Raw genomic sequence first — 16,095 nt, 5'->3', positions numbered from 1 at the left:
TTTATTTTGCAAACCTTTATTTTATAAAATTGATATGTGTCGCCTCACCGAAGTATTGATTCAGTTTGTGTTTATCTATTCTGTTACTGAATAAACCATAACACCCATAAATTTGAATATCTTTTTTTTTTATAATAAGGCACTAGTCGACTGACATTTTTCATCAAGTACACAAATACCAGGCCTTCCAAGAAAGCTCACACCAAGCAGCTGATACATAGAACCATTCACTGACAGGACATCAAGGCTGTTAAAAAGCTTTGGAGATTAGCTGCTATTTTATTAGCTTTTATCACTAATGTGTACCTCAAAACCAGTTTTACCAGATAAACATTTCATTTTTTTAAATTTCAAATTGACAACATTGATGTAATACCAAAGTTTATGATAGTACCCTGTCCAACCAATTTCATCATAAAAATTTATTTATAAAAATTTAGCCCTGAATTGGATTGCTAATCCCTACAAGAATAGACCAGTTGACTCAGTGAGATTTATATACATTTTGGTTTTGCTGCTGTGTGTTCCTTTGTGTGAATTTTCTTGATACATGCCTTTCAACAATTTTGGCCATGGTTCATTTGAATTTTGCAAGAAACTCAAGTATATGAGCAAAATCTGAGTCTGGTACCCATACTCAACTAATTCTTACAACCTCAGTACCATATAATTCACCTGTTTTCTTAATTTTTTTAATATTCACAGCATCGGGATAGAGTAGGTCCTTGTTATCCACTGTAGTTTGGTCTCAGGACCCCTGTAAATACCAAGATCTGTGGATACTCAAGTCCTATTACATACAACGGTATAACAAAATGGTGTCCCTTATATTTAAAAAAGGAAAATTGAGGACTCCTCCTGGGATTTTTAAACAAATTTATTCGAGCCGTGGATGGTTGATTTTGTGGATGCAGAATCCATGGAAATGGAGGGCTGGCTGCATTGTTTTTCATTGAAGAATGTCTTTTCTTTCTTTTTCAAATATTGCATTTTTATTAGTTATAAATAGTTTCGCCCTTCTGGCAGTAGCACCTAGAGGTACCCTGAGAAATAAAGTCACATTGTCTTTGGCAGTGTACAAACAGTCTAAATAATATTTGCAATTGCATAACAAGTCCATTTATCATTCTCTTCTTTTTCTTTCTTGCTCTTTGCTCAGTTGATGGTTATATATATTAAAGTAACACTGGGAGATAATGGCAATTACGGTATGTACATGTCCATCTCCAGAAGCTGTTTCTGCTATAGTTATGATGAACTTGCTTTCCGTTTTGCTAGTGTATTGATTTTGTGTAGGCTATCAAATAATTTTAATTAGACAAAATATGCAAAGAGACAAAATAGTGTCAGACACATCTGTAGCATAAGAGAAATGTTCTTCTGGTGAGAAGTAAATATCCTTCAAATATCAGTGTATGTTTTCTACAAAATTCAGAGGAATTCAGCAGCCGTTCTTCATGAAGCAAGCCTTCGCATAGCCTAGTAAAAGAAAAGTTTGAAAAAGAAGAAATTATTTCTGAAAGAAAAACTGTGTTGGAAATAACAACCTTCTTCAAGACTCAACTAGTTATTTGTTATGTATATAATTCAGATTGCTTACTGTATTGTATATGTGTGTATTTGTATGCAGTTTTCCTTAACTCTATGTTGTGGGAGAGGCTGCAGACCATGTCATCAGATCTGGGATTGTTCAGAACAGACTTCATTTTAGAAACAGTACAGTTTAGACACCAGTAGAAACAGAAGGCTTTAGAAAACTGACTCCATGAGACTCTATTCGACTCTCAGAACAGATAATACTTTGGACTGTTAAGATTCTAAGAAAGATGCCCTGTGTTATGTGCACAGAAAATCTATTTCAAATCCTATCTGTAATTGGACTGATATACAATGTACCTGTATACTGAATACATGAAGTTTGTGAGTAAACCAACTATGTTACTTTTAAAGAAATCTACTTATTTTTGGGCAACTGAAAGAATACTTCTGAAACTCTGCTATATATACTTTTTTGTGCATTGGCATATCTTTGCCCCTAACAGTTCAAAGAGATGTCTAGGTATATCAGTTTAACAGCTGAGTGCCCATCTAGACAGCCCCTTTAACATGGGACTTCCCACAACAAAAAGGGGGCTGTCCAGATGATGTTCTAGAAAAACACGAATTAATTCACCACAAACCTGGTTTGTGGTGAATTAATTTGTTAGTGGGTTTATCCTGCATCCTGCACCTTTTTGGAAGTTCTGGGCTTTTGAAGGGGCAGTCCAGACAGTAGTCCTGTGGTTTTCTGGGCTACATTAGCCTGGAAAACCATGAAAACACAAACCCCCTTCCCAAAAGCCCCCAAAGGACCATTTAAAACTAAAATAACTTACCTGGCCTCCATTAGAGTGGTGCAGCAGCTCTCCTGGTATGTAGGAATGACATCCCAAGAGAAAGGGGGGACAGGAGCAATTTTCCTCCTCCCCTCCTGCTCTCCTGGCACATCATTCCTACATGCCAGGAGAGTTGCAGCACCACTCTAGTGGAAGCCGGGTAAGTTATTTTAGTTTTAAAAGGGCTTTTGGGGAAGGGGTTTGGATGTCTGAGCGTTCTCCCGGAAAGATATGGGAGTACATCTGGACACCCTCCCCAGAAAGCACGTGCTTTCTGGGGCATGTGTGGATGAGGACCCGGGAACATTCGCATTTTTTAAACACAAATGTTCCCCGGGTTATTGGGCTGTCCTGAGAAACCTAATTGACTTGCATGAATACTAGTGGATATTTACCACTAAGGAGAAGGTTGACTCAAGTGAGTTTTTAACTCTTCTCATGATGATTCCTGATTTTCCCAAATGATAATGAATGGCATTTTCCCAAAGGTTATGGAAATTTCCATTTCCCAAAAGGCTATAGCATCATTTTTCCAAAAGGTTATGATTTCTAATAAGGCCATGCCTTTCCAAAGATCATAATTCTCCAAAAGGTTATGATGTCTAACAAGGCCATGCCTTTCCAAAGACCATAATTCTCCAAAAAAAAAAAACCTGTATTCTTCAAAACCTTTGCACTGATGTCCTTCATATAGTGAAGTTGGCATGTTTTGGTAAAAGTATATCCTATTAGAAACATTCATAATTCAAATATCAATGTTTCTGACTTCTCCCAGATAATTCTGTGGAATTCAGTTTGATGAAAGCACTGCTGTGTTGTGAGAGATCTCAATTAATCCTGTGATTTGCTGATAAGCCTAGAATAACTTGAGCCTTGATAGATGATTCATAGAAGTTGCCGGAACATCTTGACAATTAAGGCCCCGTCTACACTGCCATATAAAATCCAGATTATCTGCTTTGAACTGGATTATATGGCAGTGTAGACTCATATAATCCAGTTCAAAGCAGGTAATCTAGATTATCTGATTTGATAATATGGATTATATGGCAGTGTAGATCCAGCCTAAGGGGAATGGGGTATTTGAAAGACACTACAAAGCAGGAGCAATTTCTCTGATAAATGAACTTCTGCAGCATGTAAAGGCATTCAGGTTTAACTTTATGTTTGCTCGTTTGGCCCGGTACATTTTATGCTGTGGAAAAAGAATTTAAAATACAGGCATTTTGTGCTAAATCACACCATACATACCTCTTCCTGAACATCAAGCTCTTCATTCTGGTGTGTTTCCAATAAATCTATTGGTTCTGTTGACTCCTGCATCAGTGAGATCTGAACAAAATGATTAAGCATTATTATGATTGTGTAGATAGAAAATATACTACGCTGCAGTAGTTGATGTATTGTTAAAGAACTAGGTATAATTCTACATTTTAAACCATTTAAATCGATAAGATAAGTATTGGGTGATTTATAGAAGAAGCAGGACATTATCATCCAAATATATCTAATGAAAACCATCACTACTGTTATATTTTATCAGCATTCAGTGAATATACACCTCTGGCTAAAACTAGCAACTGGGTTTAGGCCATAGATTACAAAAGGCAACAAAAGTTATTTCAAGAAGATTATAATTATCCTAGTATTCATTAGGCCTTTGAAATGAAACATTTCATTCTTGGTGAGGATTTCATGGATGCTGAAGGCACACAATTTTGAGCTTCTACAATATTTATGTGAATACTTACTGTAAGAGCATAGAAGTTGTTACTTCAACCAAAGTTGGTTTTTGTTAAATAAAAACCATGTATTTGTTCAGTTCTTTGGGAAGAGGTTGGCTTTTTTTAAAAGATACTAGCTTAGATAGACAACAATGCCCGGGTTAGATATTTGGTAATTTTTAACGCTATCAATTTAAAAAACCATTGTGTTTGGATTTTGTGAATGGTTCCTTGAAGAAAAGGCATAAGGATGTGGGTGGGCTACAACTCACATCATGCCCGGCTAATCCCCCTCAAACTCCACCAGTACTGAGTTAGTCATGTTGGGCATGTGTGCCAAGCTTGCTCCAGATTTGTCATCGGTGGGCTCAGTGTGCTCTCTGGCTTCTATCATGCTGGGTCAGTCCCCCCAATCTCCTCCAGTACGTTCTGTTGGTTGGGGGGGGGGGTGTCTGTGTGCCAAATGTGGTCCAGATCTGTCATCAGTGGGGTTCAGAGTGCTCTCAAGATGCAGAGTGAACTATAACTTCCATCATGCTGGGTCAGTCACCCCAACCCCCTCCAGTATGTTCTGTTGGTCAGGGGAAGGGGGGGGGGGTGTCTGTGTGCCAAATGTGGTCCAGATCTGTCATTGGCGGGGTTCAGAGTGCTCTCTAGATGCAGGGTGAACTACAACTTCCATCATGCTGGATCAGTCCCCAAACCTTTTCAGTATATTCTGTTAGTGATGGGGATTCTGTGTGCCAAGTTTGGTGCAGGTCTGTCATCGGTGGGGTTCACAGTTCTCTATGGATGCAAGGGGACTATAACTTCCAACATGCTGGGTCAGTCCCCCAACCCTTCCAGTATGTTCTGTTGGTCATAGTGGGGGGAATCTGTATGTCACGTTTGGTTCAGATCCATCATCGGTGGAGTTCAGAGTGCTCTCTAGATGTGGAGTGAACTACAAATTCCATAATTCCAGGTTAGTCCCCTAAGCCTCTCCAGTATGTTCTGTTGGTCATGGGGTTCTGTGTGCCAGGTTTGGTGCAGATCCACCATCAGTGAGGTTCACAGTGCTGAATGTAGGGTAAATGACAACTTCCATCATGCTGGGCCAGTCCCTTTAAACCCCTCTATATTTTCTGCTAGTTGGGTCTGAGTGCCAAATGTGGTCCAGATACATCATCAGTGGGGATTACAGGACTCTCTGGATGCAAGGTGAACTTCCATCATGTTAGGTCATTCCCCCAAACCCCTCTGGTATGTTCTGTTGGTCATGGGGGTTCTGTGTGCCAAGTTTGGTTCAGGTCCATCATCCATAGGAGTCACAGTGCAATTACAGCTATCCATATTACAGTTGCTTGGATCCCAAATTGCTTTTCAGGCACTATTTAACCAATTCTCCCTTCCTGTTGCCAGGTCTTGTTACGTACAAAGAGATCTCAAATCTAAAGGAATTAATATATCAGAAGCACTCGGAAGCAGGGCAAGAGAAAATCTTTCTTTTTGTAAGTGAAATTCTGGAGCTTCATAGAAATCAGGCTTTAAGCTGTTGGACGTAAATGAATAGAAGCAAAACTGTGTCTGGGTCCCTACCTTTTCAAATATGGGGTCCTGGATGTCTCTGTGCATGATCTGATTCTGTATGTGGAGTACAGCATCATGGACAGTCAGGAAAAATATTTCTGTTTTAATCTTATCATCAAAAAAGGCACAGTGTTCCAGTGTCTTGATAATGTGGTCTGAAAATGAAAAAGCATATAACAAAGCAACAAATTAAAAATAGGACAAGCAATATATATTTTCTTTCCTGGATATTTTTTTTGAAAGATGACAATGATATCTACATGCTATGTAATATTCCATAAATGATAAAAGCCTCATCTGGAAGCACTCTCCATTCCTTTTTAAGTGGAACTCTCCACCACGGAGTGTGGTGGAGGCTCCTTCTTTGGAGGCTTTCAAGCAGATGCTAGATGGCCATCTGTCGGGGGTGCTTTGAATGTGATTTCCTGCTTCTTGGCAGGCGATTGGACTGGATGGCCCATGAGATCTCTTCCAACTCTACGATTCTATGATTCTATGACATAACAGGAATTACCACACTAAGGATTTGGTTTGTACTCCACTCTCTATCAAGCACTTTGTCATGAGTTCTCAATGTCATCTGTTCTACATTATGGGTAGATGTGTGCTTACCTAGGTGGGATGCGATATAAACTTTTACATCAATCCTCTCAAACTCCTTGAGTATCTGAAAAAGAAAAAGATTGGGTTTATTTGAAATGTAATCTCAAAATCCCTTTTTTCTTTTTATTAGTCATCTGTTCTCAAAATTAAATTATATATCGATATGATGCCTCATGAACTCGAATGTATACTGTAGTTATTTTTCTTAATCTTTTTATCCTATTATGCTTATATTATTGACGTACTCTGCTGGTTGTTTATGTGATTTTAATATGTTGTAAGCCGCTTTGGATCCCGTGAGGGAGAAAAGCAGGATATAAATAAAGAATTATTATTATTATTATTATTATTATTATTATTATTATTATTATTATTATTATTGGAAATCAGAAATGAGAAATGATTTTTTGTTCAGCCAGTTGGCTTTATCAAAATACACAATATAAGCACAATGAATAGTATACATCTAGCCTGAATAAAAATATAAATACAGTGTTCCCTCACTACTTTGTGGTTCACTTTTCGTAGATTCACTGTTTCGTGGTTTTTCAATAAACTCTAAAAGACTATCATAAATAATAAAAAATTACAATTTACAGCCTAAAGAAGGGAGGAAGGAGAAGCCAAAGGGAGAGAAAAGGAGCCCAAGGGGCAACGAGAGGAGAAGGAGGCGATTTATCAACACATGATTGATTGATAAAGAGTGTATAATAGTGTATAACTACTAAAATAATGTATAAATATTAAAATAAGTGAAAATCCACGAAGTAGGGATGCTATATTTAATATTAAACTAAATATAGCGTCCCTACTTTGCAGATTTTCACTTATTGCAGGTTTTCCTGGAACATAACCCCCGCGATAAGTGAGGGAACACTGTATACATATACAGAAGGAAAAAGTGGAGGAGGCTGACTGGTAGCCAAATATATGTTAATCCTAAGTATGAGCATCAGGTGTCCCCGTCCCGCTTACACTGTATGCCAATCTGATCAATATAGTCTAATCTCCTTTTAGATGCTTTACAAAGATAAAGAGCAACTTTTGTTGTTAAGACGGGTTTATAACTAGCTAGTAAGAATATAGATTTAGCCAATGTATCCCATCTCGATTTATTACAAGTAAAAGATCATAAGGGAGGGTGGGTGTGTCCTATCCCTCCCTATTATCCATAAGTTTTGCTTATCCAACATTTTGCCCACCCATTTATGTCGGATAACCGAGCCTCTACTGAACATACACTATTGTAAGTAATCTCAATTATATACATAACAAATACAGTAGAGTCTCACTTATCCAACATAAACGGGCCAGCAGAATGTTGGATAAGCAAATATGTTGGGTAATAAGGAGGCATTAAGGAAAAGCCTATTAAACATCAAATTAGGTTATGATTTTACAAATGAAGCACCAAAACATCATGTTAGACAACAAATTTGGCAGAAAAAGTAGTTCAATACGCAATAATGCTATGTAGTAATTACTGTATTTATGAATTTAGCACCAAAATATCACGATATATTGAAAACATTGACTAAAAAAATGCGTTGAATAATCCAGAACGTTGGACAAACGAGTGTTGGATAAGTGAGACTCTACTGTAGCTAATATAGGAGGCTTGTAGAAGGTTGCTATTTCCAACTTTTTGGGACCACACGCATGCATGCAAGCACTTTCAAGCTAGCCTCATAGGTAAGCAGAGCTGACAAAAGAGCAGACTCTAGTCAAATTTGTCTGCAATCTGCAAGTGCTGAAGAATACATCATCAGAAACCAAGGCACCAAAAGGTTGAGGAAGCCTGAATTTTGATTGAAATGAATATGTGTTTTTGTTGTACATGAATTACAGACTTCCATAAATGTTGGTGGCTGTATTTGTTGTTACTATGCCTACAATGAAATTGGCTTACCGTTTTCATCACTCTCACCGCTACAACATCCAAAAAGGATACAGCTCCAAAATCAAAAATCAAGCTATGAAAAGGCACTTTAGGGACATTGACTTTGACTGGGAGTTCTGAATTCCAGTCCACTTGGATTTCTACTTCCTTGGTTGGGATGTCGAGTTCTTCTGGATCTTCTGGGTCTTCATCAGGTTCAAAAGCTTCATTAGCAGTACCAAAATCACTGATGATGCCATTCTAATTGGAACATACGCACACACACCATAATGAGTATGTTAATTATTAAGTAGGAAATGTTGATAAAATGTTTGCAGTACATTGATAGGAAACTAATATTTCAGATTTTATCTATATCATGGTTTTGTACACACTAACTTTGATTAGGAATGGGATGAAGGGCAATTGTTCCATTGTCTAATAATGCATGTAGACATATATCATATAAAATGCATATATGTGCATATAAGAAGTTAATTCCATATATTCAATATTATTAGGAAGAAAGAAAACAGATCAGAGGCCAGAATCTTATTTGGGTCACTGTACCAACACGACTCCAGGTTGTGGCAATTAGTGTTTTTTTTATGAGTTTGCATAAGTGCTTCCTTACACTTTCCCTACAGTTAACATGGATGTCTATGCTGGTTTCCTTCTCCCAACTTTTTCACGTTTCCAGTTCTTGCTAAGATTTCTCCTTTCCTCTTTTCAAATTCTACCTTGTCAAATTCTACCTTGTCTTCCAAGGAAAGTGGAGCATGCACAAATAGGTGTGCTTTAAACAGTTATATTTTAGAAAATCTCTTTGGCAACCACAAAGCCAGCCTATAGACATATACAACCCTGATTTGTCATCTTCTGTTTGGATTTTCTTATGCTATAAACATTAGTAATAGATTGCTACATACTTCCTTTTGAAGGGAAAAAAATAGATCTCATGCACATACATTGAAACAAAATGAGTATACTTTCTCAAAGGAGGGCGTAAAATCACTAAGTAGAAATAAGAAATGGATACATTACTTTTGTTGCTTTTAATTTTCCCTTCTTGATCAGCTTTTGTATCTTTCGCAGAGCTTTGAGCCTTTTGTTATATACACGCATGGCATCAAATCCGACCTACAAATAACAGAATGAAGAAAAAAGTATTGATCTGTTGTTTTTTCAGGTATACCAAGGAGCCCTCAGTGGTGCATGGGTTAAACCCTTGTGCCGGCAGGATTGATGACTTGAAGGTTAGGTTGCTAACCTGAAAGTTGCCGGTTCGAATCCAACCCCGGGAGAGTGCGGATGAGCTTCCCCTATCAGCTCCAGCTCCCCATGCGGGGACATGAGAGAAGCCTCCCACAAGGATGATAAAAACATCAAAACATCCAGGCATCCCCTGGGCAACGTCCTTGCAGACAGCCAATTTTCTCACACCAGAAGCAACTTGCAGTTTCTCAAGCCACTCCTGACATGAAAAAATTATATCAAGAAGAAACACGCACTAGGCACAGTCAGTTGATAATGGGATTGAAAGCATTATAAAAGTTACATCCTGTCATTCTTCCATCATGGAACTCAAAGATGCATAGACAGAGTTCCCAGTCAATTTCCCATCCATTCATTTCCCATCTAGGAAAACTTCACTGACTTCTGTGTTTGGAAGTTGAACATTATTGTAGATTGTGGAGATTGTGGATAATGTAAACAAACATTATTCTGAAATATTACCGATTACTCACAGTTGATTTGAGGCTGCTTCTCAAGCCATCAATGTTAGCATAAAAAATAGGACTTGAAAATCTGAGAATCTTCACTCCTTCTGGTTCAACAACCTGTTGTGAGAATAATTTTCAGTTGAAACAAGCATGCATTGTGCCCGTGTTATTGCCATTCTATCTATTATGAATGGCTAAACTGGCTGTCTTCCTATCTTGGTTCTTTTTAACCACCCTGATTGATAAGCAATCATTTTTATGTGATCGCTTCCCTGGCAGCCCTAATGACCACAAGGCTCCCATTTCAGTTATATATTTAAACAGTTCCCTTCTTCTTAAGACTTTCAACCTCATCACATGGAGAAAAATAAGCGTCCTAGTACGCTTCTGCCCCAGTTCACTCACGGAGCCCCACGCCACGCATGAGACAATATAGATTGACTTCCGATGGGACTCCATGGGTGAGCTGAAGCAGCAATGTGATAAGATGCTGTGCCACCAACACAGGAACCTCCCTGTGTTTTGTAAGGAACTACAGGCAACATTTCCCCACATGTGATGGGAAGCATCAGTTGCCATCTGGGCTGCCGGGAATGCTTCGCTGCTGCCCTGATTCAACATGAAGGCTGGCGAACCGCAATGCTGGATCTCATCCATGTGATGAGGTCATTAATCATACCACAACAGTCACATTAATGTAAACAATGGATATATACTGAGTTGAGCACCAGTGTTGCACCTCTCTTTATGAGCACAACTGCATTGGTTTGCCAATCTGTGGTCCTATAATCAGACTTTTGCACACTCTCCGTACCCCTACATTTTTGCACCATTCCCAGCATGTCTTGTAGTTTATTTTATTTTTGTGCAATTATACCATTTCAGCATTCATCATGTTCTTATATCAGAAATTGTAAAATCACAGCATGGACTGTGGCCTTGCACACTTCATGCTGCACTTAATTCCATCTTGGCCGACATGTCTTATTTCCCTTCACTTAATTTTTCCTAGCAATAAATTGCAAGCAACCTTAAAAGAAACTTTGCAACACTATATAGGTGTGTATGAAGAGTTAACTTGCTGCAAAGTCTTACATTTTTGTATTCTTTGATGCTTTTATATAGGTCTGTCCCAGAAATATTGCCAAGGCTGCCCCAGGAAGGACTGGAAAAAAAAGAAAAAGAAATAATTGCTCAATGTACATATTCAACTCTTAAATTATACAGAACAATTATTTGCCAGCCAGTGTTAGTTGTGAATCAGATAATGAAGAACAGGGAAGACTAACTGGTTCTTTTGTGCTAATTGACAAGCGATTAATTACATAGTAGAATGGTTCTTAAACTTGGTTTATGGAGGACTACTATTCTGTCTGATTATGGTTTGTGGTCTCTTATCTTGTGGACAGTCATGAGAAAGCATGCTTGAAACACTTCAGAATTAAAGGTTAATATTTGTCTTCTATAGTTCTGATATAAGTTACACATATTAATTGCGGGAAATTTGTTCCTTGAGTCTTTTTTATCATTATGCATGTAAGTGATAGTTTTCCCTAGATTATTTTATTAGCTTCTAAATTAAAATTCTGTCTCAAAAAAAAAGGTAGGCTGTCTCTGACATTCTTTTTTTCTATATAAATACATGACGAAAATGTGTATATGATGTATGTATGCTTCCAAACATCAGAGCTTACAGTTCAAAAAAGTAATGTTTCTAGGAAGCATGCAACCTAAAGTCCAAGGAGTTAACCTATGTAAATCTTTCTAAAGAAACAAAAGGATGACTTTGAGTTGGCCTGACTGAAGAAGTCTTACATCTTTTACTTTAAATTGAGAAGTTATTTACCTATAGCATATAGGAGACATTTCTACCTTTTTAGTATACTTCTTTATGATTTTCCCTATTAAATCTATGGATCTATTGGACAACTATTAGGCCCCTTCTACACTCTCATATAAAATCCAGATTAACTGATTTAAACTGGATTATATGGCAGTAGTTGTGATCGGTACAATGGAAAATGTGTTTTTTGTGGTGAGTAGTCTAAGGCCCCTTCTACACTACTATATAATCCAGTTCAAAGCAGACAATGTGGATTATCTGATTTGATAATCTGGATTATATGGTGGTGTAGAAGGGGCCTTAGACTATTCACCACAAAAAAAAACCCTCATGTTCCATTGTACCAATCACAACTAGGGCTGAATCTAACATTCATTTCTACATTCTAGCACTCATCATTATAGCCCATTACAGTTTTAAGCTATTTAAAATGTGGTGGCCTCATTTTATTCAAAGGCAGCATGGTTTAGAGCAGAGCTTTCCAAACATTTCATTTTGGTGAAAGACACTTTTAATACATGTATCATTTCATGACACAGTAATTCAGTTTCCCTTATAAGGAATATGGACACATACATACATTGTAATAATGAAACGTGTGTGAAGAACACAATACATCTCATGAAAATCATTAATTTATATTTTCAAATATATGATTTATGGCTTATTTTACATAAGTTTTTCATTATGTTTGTGTGATGCACCCACACATTGTACTGACACACTAACGGATAGCGACACACAGTTGGAAACCTGTGATATATTGTATGTACATGTGGTATTGATGGTGATATTGTACTGTGTTAGAGTGTGATAGTGATAGTAATACACTATTATAATTGTGTATTGTGTGTTGCATGTGGTATTGCTAGTGGTGTTGTGGTGTGGTGGTGTAGTGCAGTATGGTGGTATATGATGCTTATGTTGTGCTGTACCAGTAATGCAATGTATTGTATGTACTACCTATAACTTGTAAGCCACCCTGAGTCTCCTTCGGGGTGAGAAGGGTAGGATATAAATGTCACTAATAAATAAATAAATAAATAAATAAATAAAAATAAACCTCTGGTTTAGTAGTTGGATTTTTGAGCTCTAATTTATAATGGGTATAATTCCATCATGAGTATTTATTTTTTATTTACTTAAAACATTTATATTCCACCCTTCTCACCCTGAAGGGGACTCAGAGCAGAGCACAACATATATACTGCAAGCGTTCCATGCCAGGACATAAAATATACGCAAATATTAAAATCATTTATATCTACTTTAAAATCAGCTGTTTAAACCAACCATGCTGGCTCTGGTCAGTGGAGTAGGCTTCCTATTATTGCCTCATTGCACTGCCCCAGAGGCTTGGTCCCATAGCCAGGTTTTTACCATCTTTCTGAAGGGCAGGAGGGAGGGGTCTGATCTAATCTCACCAGGAAGGGAGTTCCATAGCTGGGGAGCAATCACTGAGAAATCCCTGTCTCTCATCCTCACCAAATGCGCCTGTGATGGTGGCAGGCCCGAGAGCAGGGCCTCCCCAGAAGATCTTAGTCTCCGCAGTGGTTCGTAAAGGGAGATGCATTTGGACAGGTAAAATGGGCTGGGGCCATTCAGGGCTTTGTAGGCCAAAGTCAGAACTTTGAATTGTACTCGGTAGCAAACAAGCAGCCAGTGGAGCTGACGCAACATGGGAGTTGTGTGCTCCCTCTTTGCCACCCCATTTATTAACCTGGCTGCCTCTTGTTGGACTATTTGAAGCTTCCGAACAATCTTCAAAGGCAACTCCTAAATCTTGCGTGAATTCTGGAATTGTATTAATTTATTTGCCTGAGCTGTCAGGGTGGAGAAAAACTCCCTTGTGTCTGTGATACTTACAACTGAACTCTCAGCACAACAGTCAGCAGCGCAAATACCAATCCAGCTAGTAGTCCCAAATCCAGTCCAAGGATAATGGATGCTATACATGTGAAAACCCAGATCATCTGGAAAATGGGTAACAAAAGAGGGAGAGAGAGAGAGAAAGAGAGAGGAGTTGATGGTGCACCTTGCTGAACATGTTCTCACTGAGATGATAAACTTATATCTGACATGTTTTGTTTTGCTAGTGGGAACCAATACAGATTGTTTTATTTCTATGGTTATTATGGTATTTTATGTGTGACGTGACTTTTTGCCTTGAGGTTGCATCTCTATTGCTTAGATCTTCAGTATTCAATAAACCTAGCCTTATAGGTGCGTGTTCAGTACAACACATTACCCCCCCCCCCCTCACCCAGTTACTTGAGGTCTCGATTATTTATTAATTGAAATGAAAGGCAGTTGACAGGATTGGTCTTAATTCAAAATGTCATTATCAGTCCACAGATTTATCAGGGAAAAATTAAACACTCACAGCATCTGCTTTACTTTGCCTCCACAATCGGGGGACGTCACCTATTTGCATGAACATCCCTTTCAAGTTGGCAATGACCACAGCTGCCAATACAGACTGCAAACAGAGAAAGAAGCATTAACCACATTGTTCAAAGAAGATAACTGCAAAGGAAGCATATTAGTATATCACCTTGTGTAAGAGAGGAAGGGAAAATAGTTTTCACTTTATCAATGGCAGGTCTAAACATGCAACCACAAAGATGTTTAATAATGATGACAATAATAATAATAATAATAATACCTTTTGCAATGGTTCCAGCAATTTTCCTAAAGCAACAATTGCAATAAGTACAATTGCAGCTGAGATTATTCCAGCAACCTGAATGGGAGAGGTATTGGATAATACAGGAAATTAGTTTTTTAAAAAAAACCTTTAGTGCAGATTATTGCTTTAAAAAATAATGCAGGGATGATCTCTCAAGCAATCTATATATATAAATGAATGATGGCATCACGGCAACCCACAAAACAACAAAACTACAGGCCCCCCAACCTCGAAATTTGACAACACAACCCATCATCCACGCCTCAGGGTTAATACAACAAAAAGAAAAGAAAAATAAAGTCCTAATTAGAGGGAGAGCAATAATTGTTTTTATCCAATTGCTGCCAGTTTAGAGGGCTAATCTCTGCCCACTTGGTCTCCTAGCAACCAACTCAGCCATGGGACAGCCAGGGTTCAGTTAGGGGATAGGCAGATTTAGGCCTCACTTAGGCCTCTTCCATAGATTATCTAATTTGCACTGGAATTCCAGACAGGAAACAATCAGGGCCAGCTAACACCTCCCAACAAAGTATTCCCATCATCAAAGTCTGGAAAATCCTGTTTTCTCAGGGCCAGAGACAGTAGAAGCACATAAAATATCGCAAACAACACCACTCTGAAAACAAGAGAATTCCAGACAGGAAACAATCATGGCCAGCTAATACCTCCCAACAAAAAATTCACTCAGGGAGGAAACAACCAGGCTTTAAAGCTGCAAGGCCATTACATCCTAATCATTTTTCCTAATTGCAGCATTCATACTTGCCTCCAACAGAAAAAAAAATCAGAAATATTGTATATTCACAAGCTTTAGGAAATAATACCCCCTGATGGCGCAGCGTGTTAAAGCGCTGAGCTGCTGAACTTCTGGACCAAAAGGCCGCAGGTTTGAATTGGGGGAGAGGAGAGAGCCCCCACTGTTAGCCCCAGCTTCTGCCAACCCAGAAGTTCAAAAACATGCAAATGTGAGTGCATCAATAGGTACTGCTCCAGCAGGAAGGTAACGCCTCTCCATGCAGTCATCCCACATGACCTTGGAGGAGTCTACGGACAACGCTGGCTCTTCGGCTTAGAAATGGAGATGAGCACCAACCCCAGAGTCAGACATGACTGGACTTAACGTCAGGGGAAAACGTTTACCCTTTACCTTAATGACCACCAATTCCAATTCCTCAATATTTTATGTCCCATACCACCATCCTTCGCCACAGCAATGCGTGGCCGGGCACCGCTAGTAATTATAATATTCAAGTGACACCATGATACTGAAAACATGTGGATGTGTTAATTCACTTTTTTGCATAGGGCAGATTTATGTGCCAATGATGCCATAATAATATTAGGGAAACCTGGTGAATCCATAAGGTAAGTAGTAAATATAATTTTAAAAATTTAGAAGATATCAGGTCTTGCAATAACTCTTGAAAAATCAGAGATTATACATAAAACTCTTTCCTGGTTAAAAAAGAGTTAAAAGAGTTGAAAAAATCCAAACAATCCTGGGGATAAGTTTGGGGGAAAAGAAGCCTAAATACTTGACAGTGTAGACTCATATAATCCAGTTCAAAGCAGATAATCTGGATTTTATATGACAGTGTAGATGCGGCCCCTTCTACACTGCCATATCATCCAGATTATCAAAGCAAATAATTCACATTATCTGTGTGGGGATTTGTAAAAAGTACCATG

The 16,095-nt window shown here is 38.3% G+C and overlaps 1 protein-coding gene across 1 annotated transcript in view; it reads right to left on the bottom strand.

Moving 5' to 3' along the window:
- Positions 1-16,095, bottom strand: part of slc26a4 (solute carrier family 26 member 4) — a 36,772-nt gene continuing 20,677 nt past the window's right edge. Inside the window, exons 11-21 of the mRNA XM_003221505.4 lie at positions 14,383-14,460; positions 14,101-14,196; positions 13,584-13,690; positions 10,970-11,039; positions 9,899-9,991; positions 9,195-9,290; positions 8,181-8,411; positions 6,281-6,335; positions 5,678-5,823; positions 3,627-3,707; positions 1-1,479 (exon numbers count right to left, since the gene is read on the bottom strand). Coding sequence (XP_003221553.1) covers positions 1,456-1,479; positions 3,627-3,707; positions 5,678-5,823; positions 6,281-6,335; positions 8,181-8,411; positions 9,195-9,290; positions 9,899-9,991; positions 10,970-11,039; positions 13,584-13,690; positions 14,101-14,196; positions 14,383-14,460 — 1,077 coding nt within the window. The 3' untranslated portion in view covers positions 1-1,455. The remainder of the gene's footprint in view (positions 1,480-3,626; positions 3,708-5,677; positions 5,824-6,280; positions 6,336-8,180; positions 8,412-9,194; positions 9,291-9,898; positions 9,992-10,969; positions 11,040-13,583; positions 13,691-14,100; positions 14,197-14,382; positions 14,461-16,095) is intronic.

The sequence above is a fragment of the Anolis carolinensis genome, chromosome 5, assembly GCF_035594765.1.
Source record: "Anolis carolinensis isolate JA03-04 chromosome 5, rAnoCar3.1.pri, whole genome shotgun sequence".
NCBI classification, from domain to species: domain Eukaryota; kingdom Metazoa; phylum Chordata; class Lepidosauria; order Squamata; family Dactyloidae; genus Anolis; species Anolis carolinensis.
Note: the sequence above shows the minus strand (reverse complement) of the source record. Positions and strands in the feature narration are given on the sequence as shown.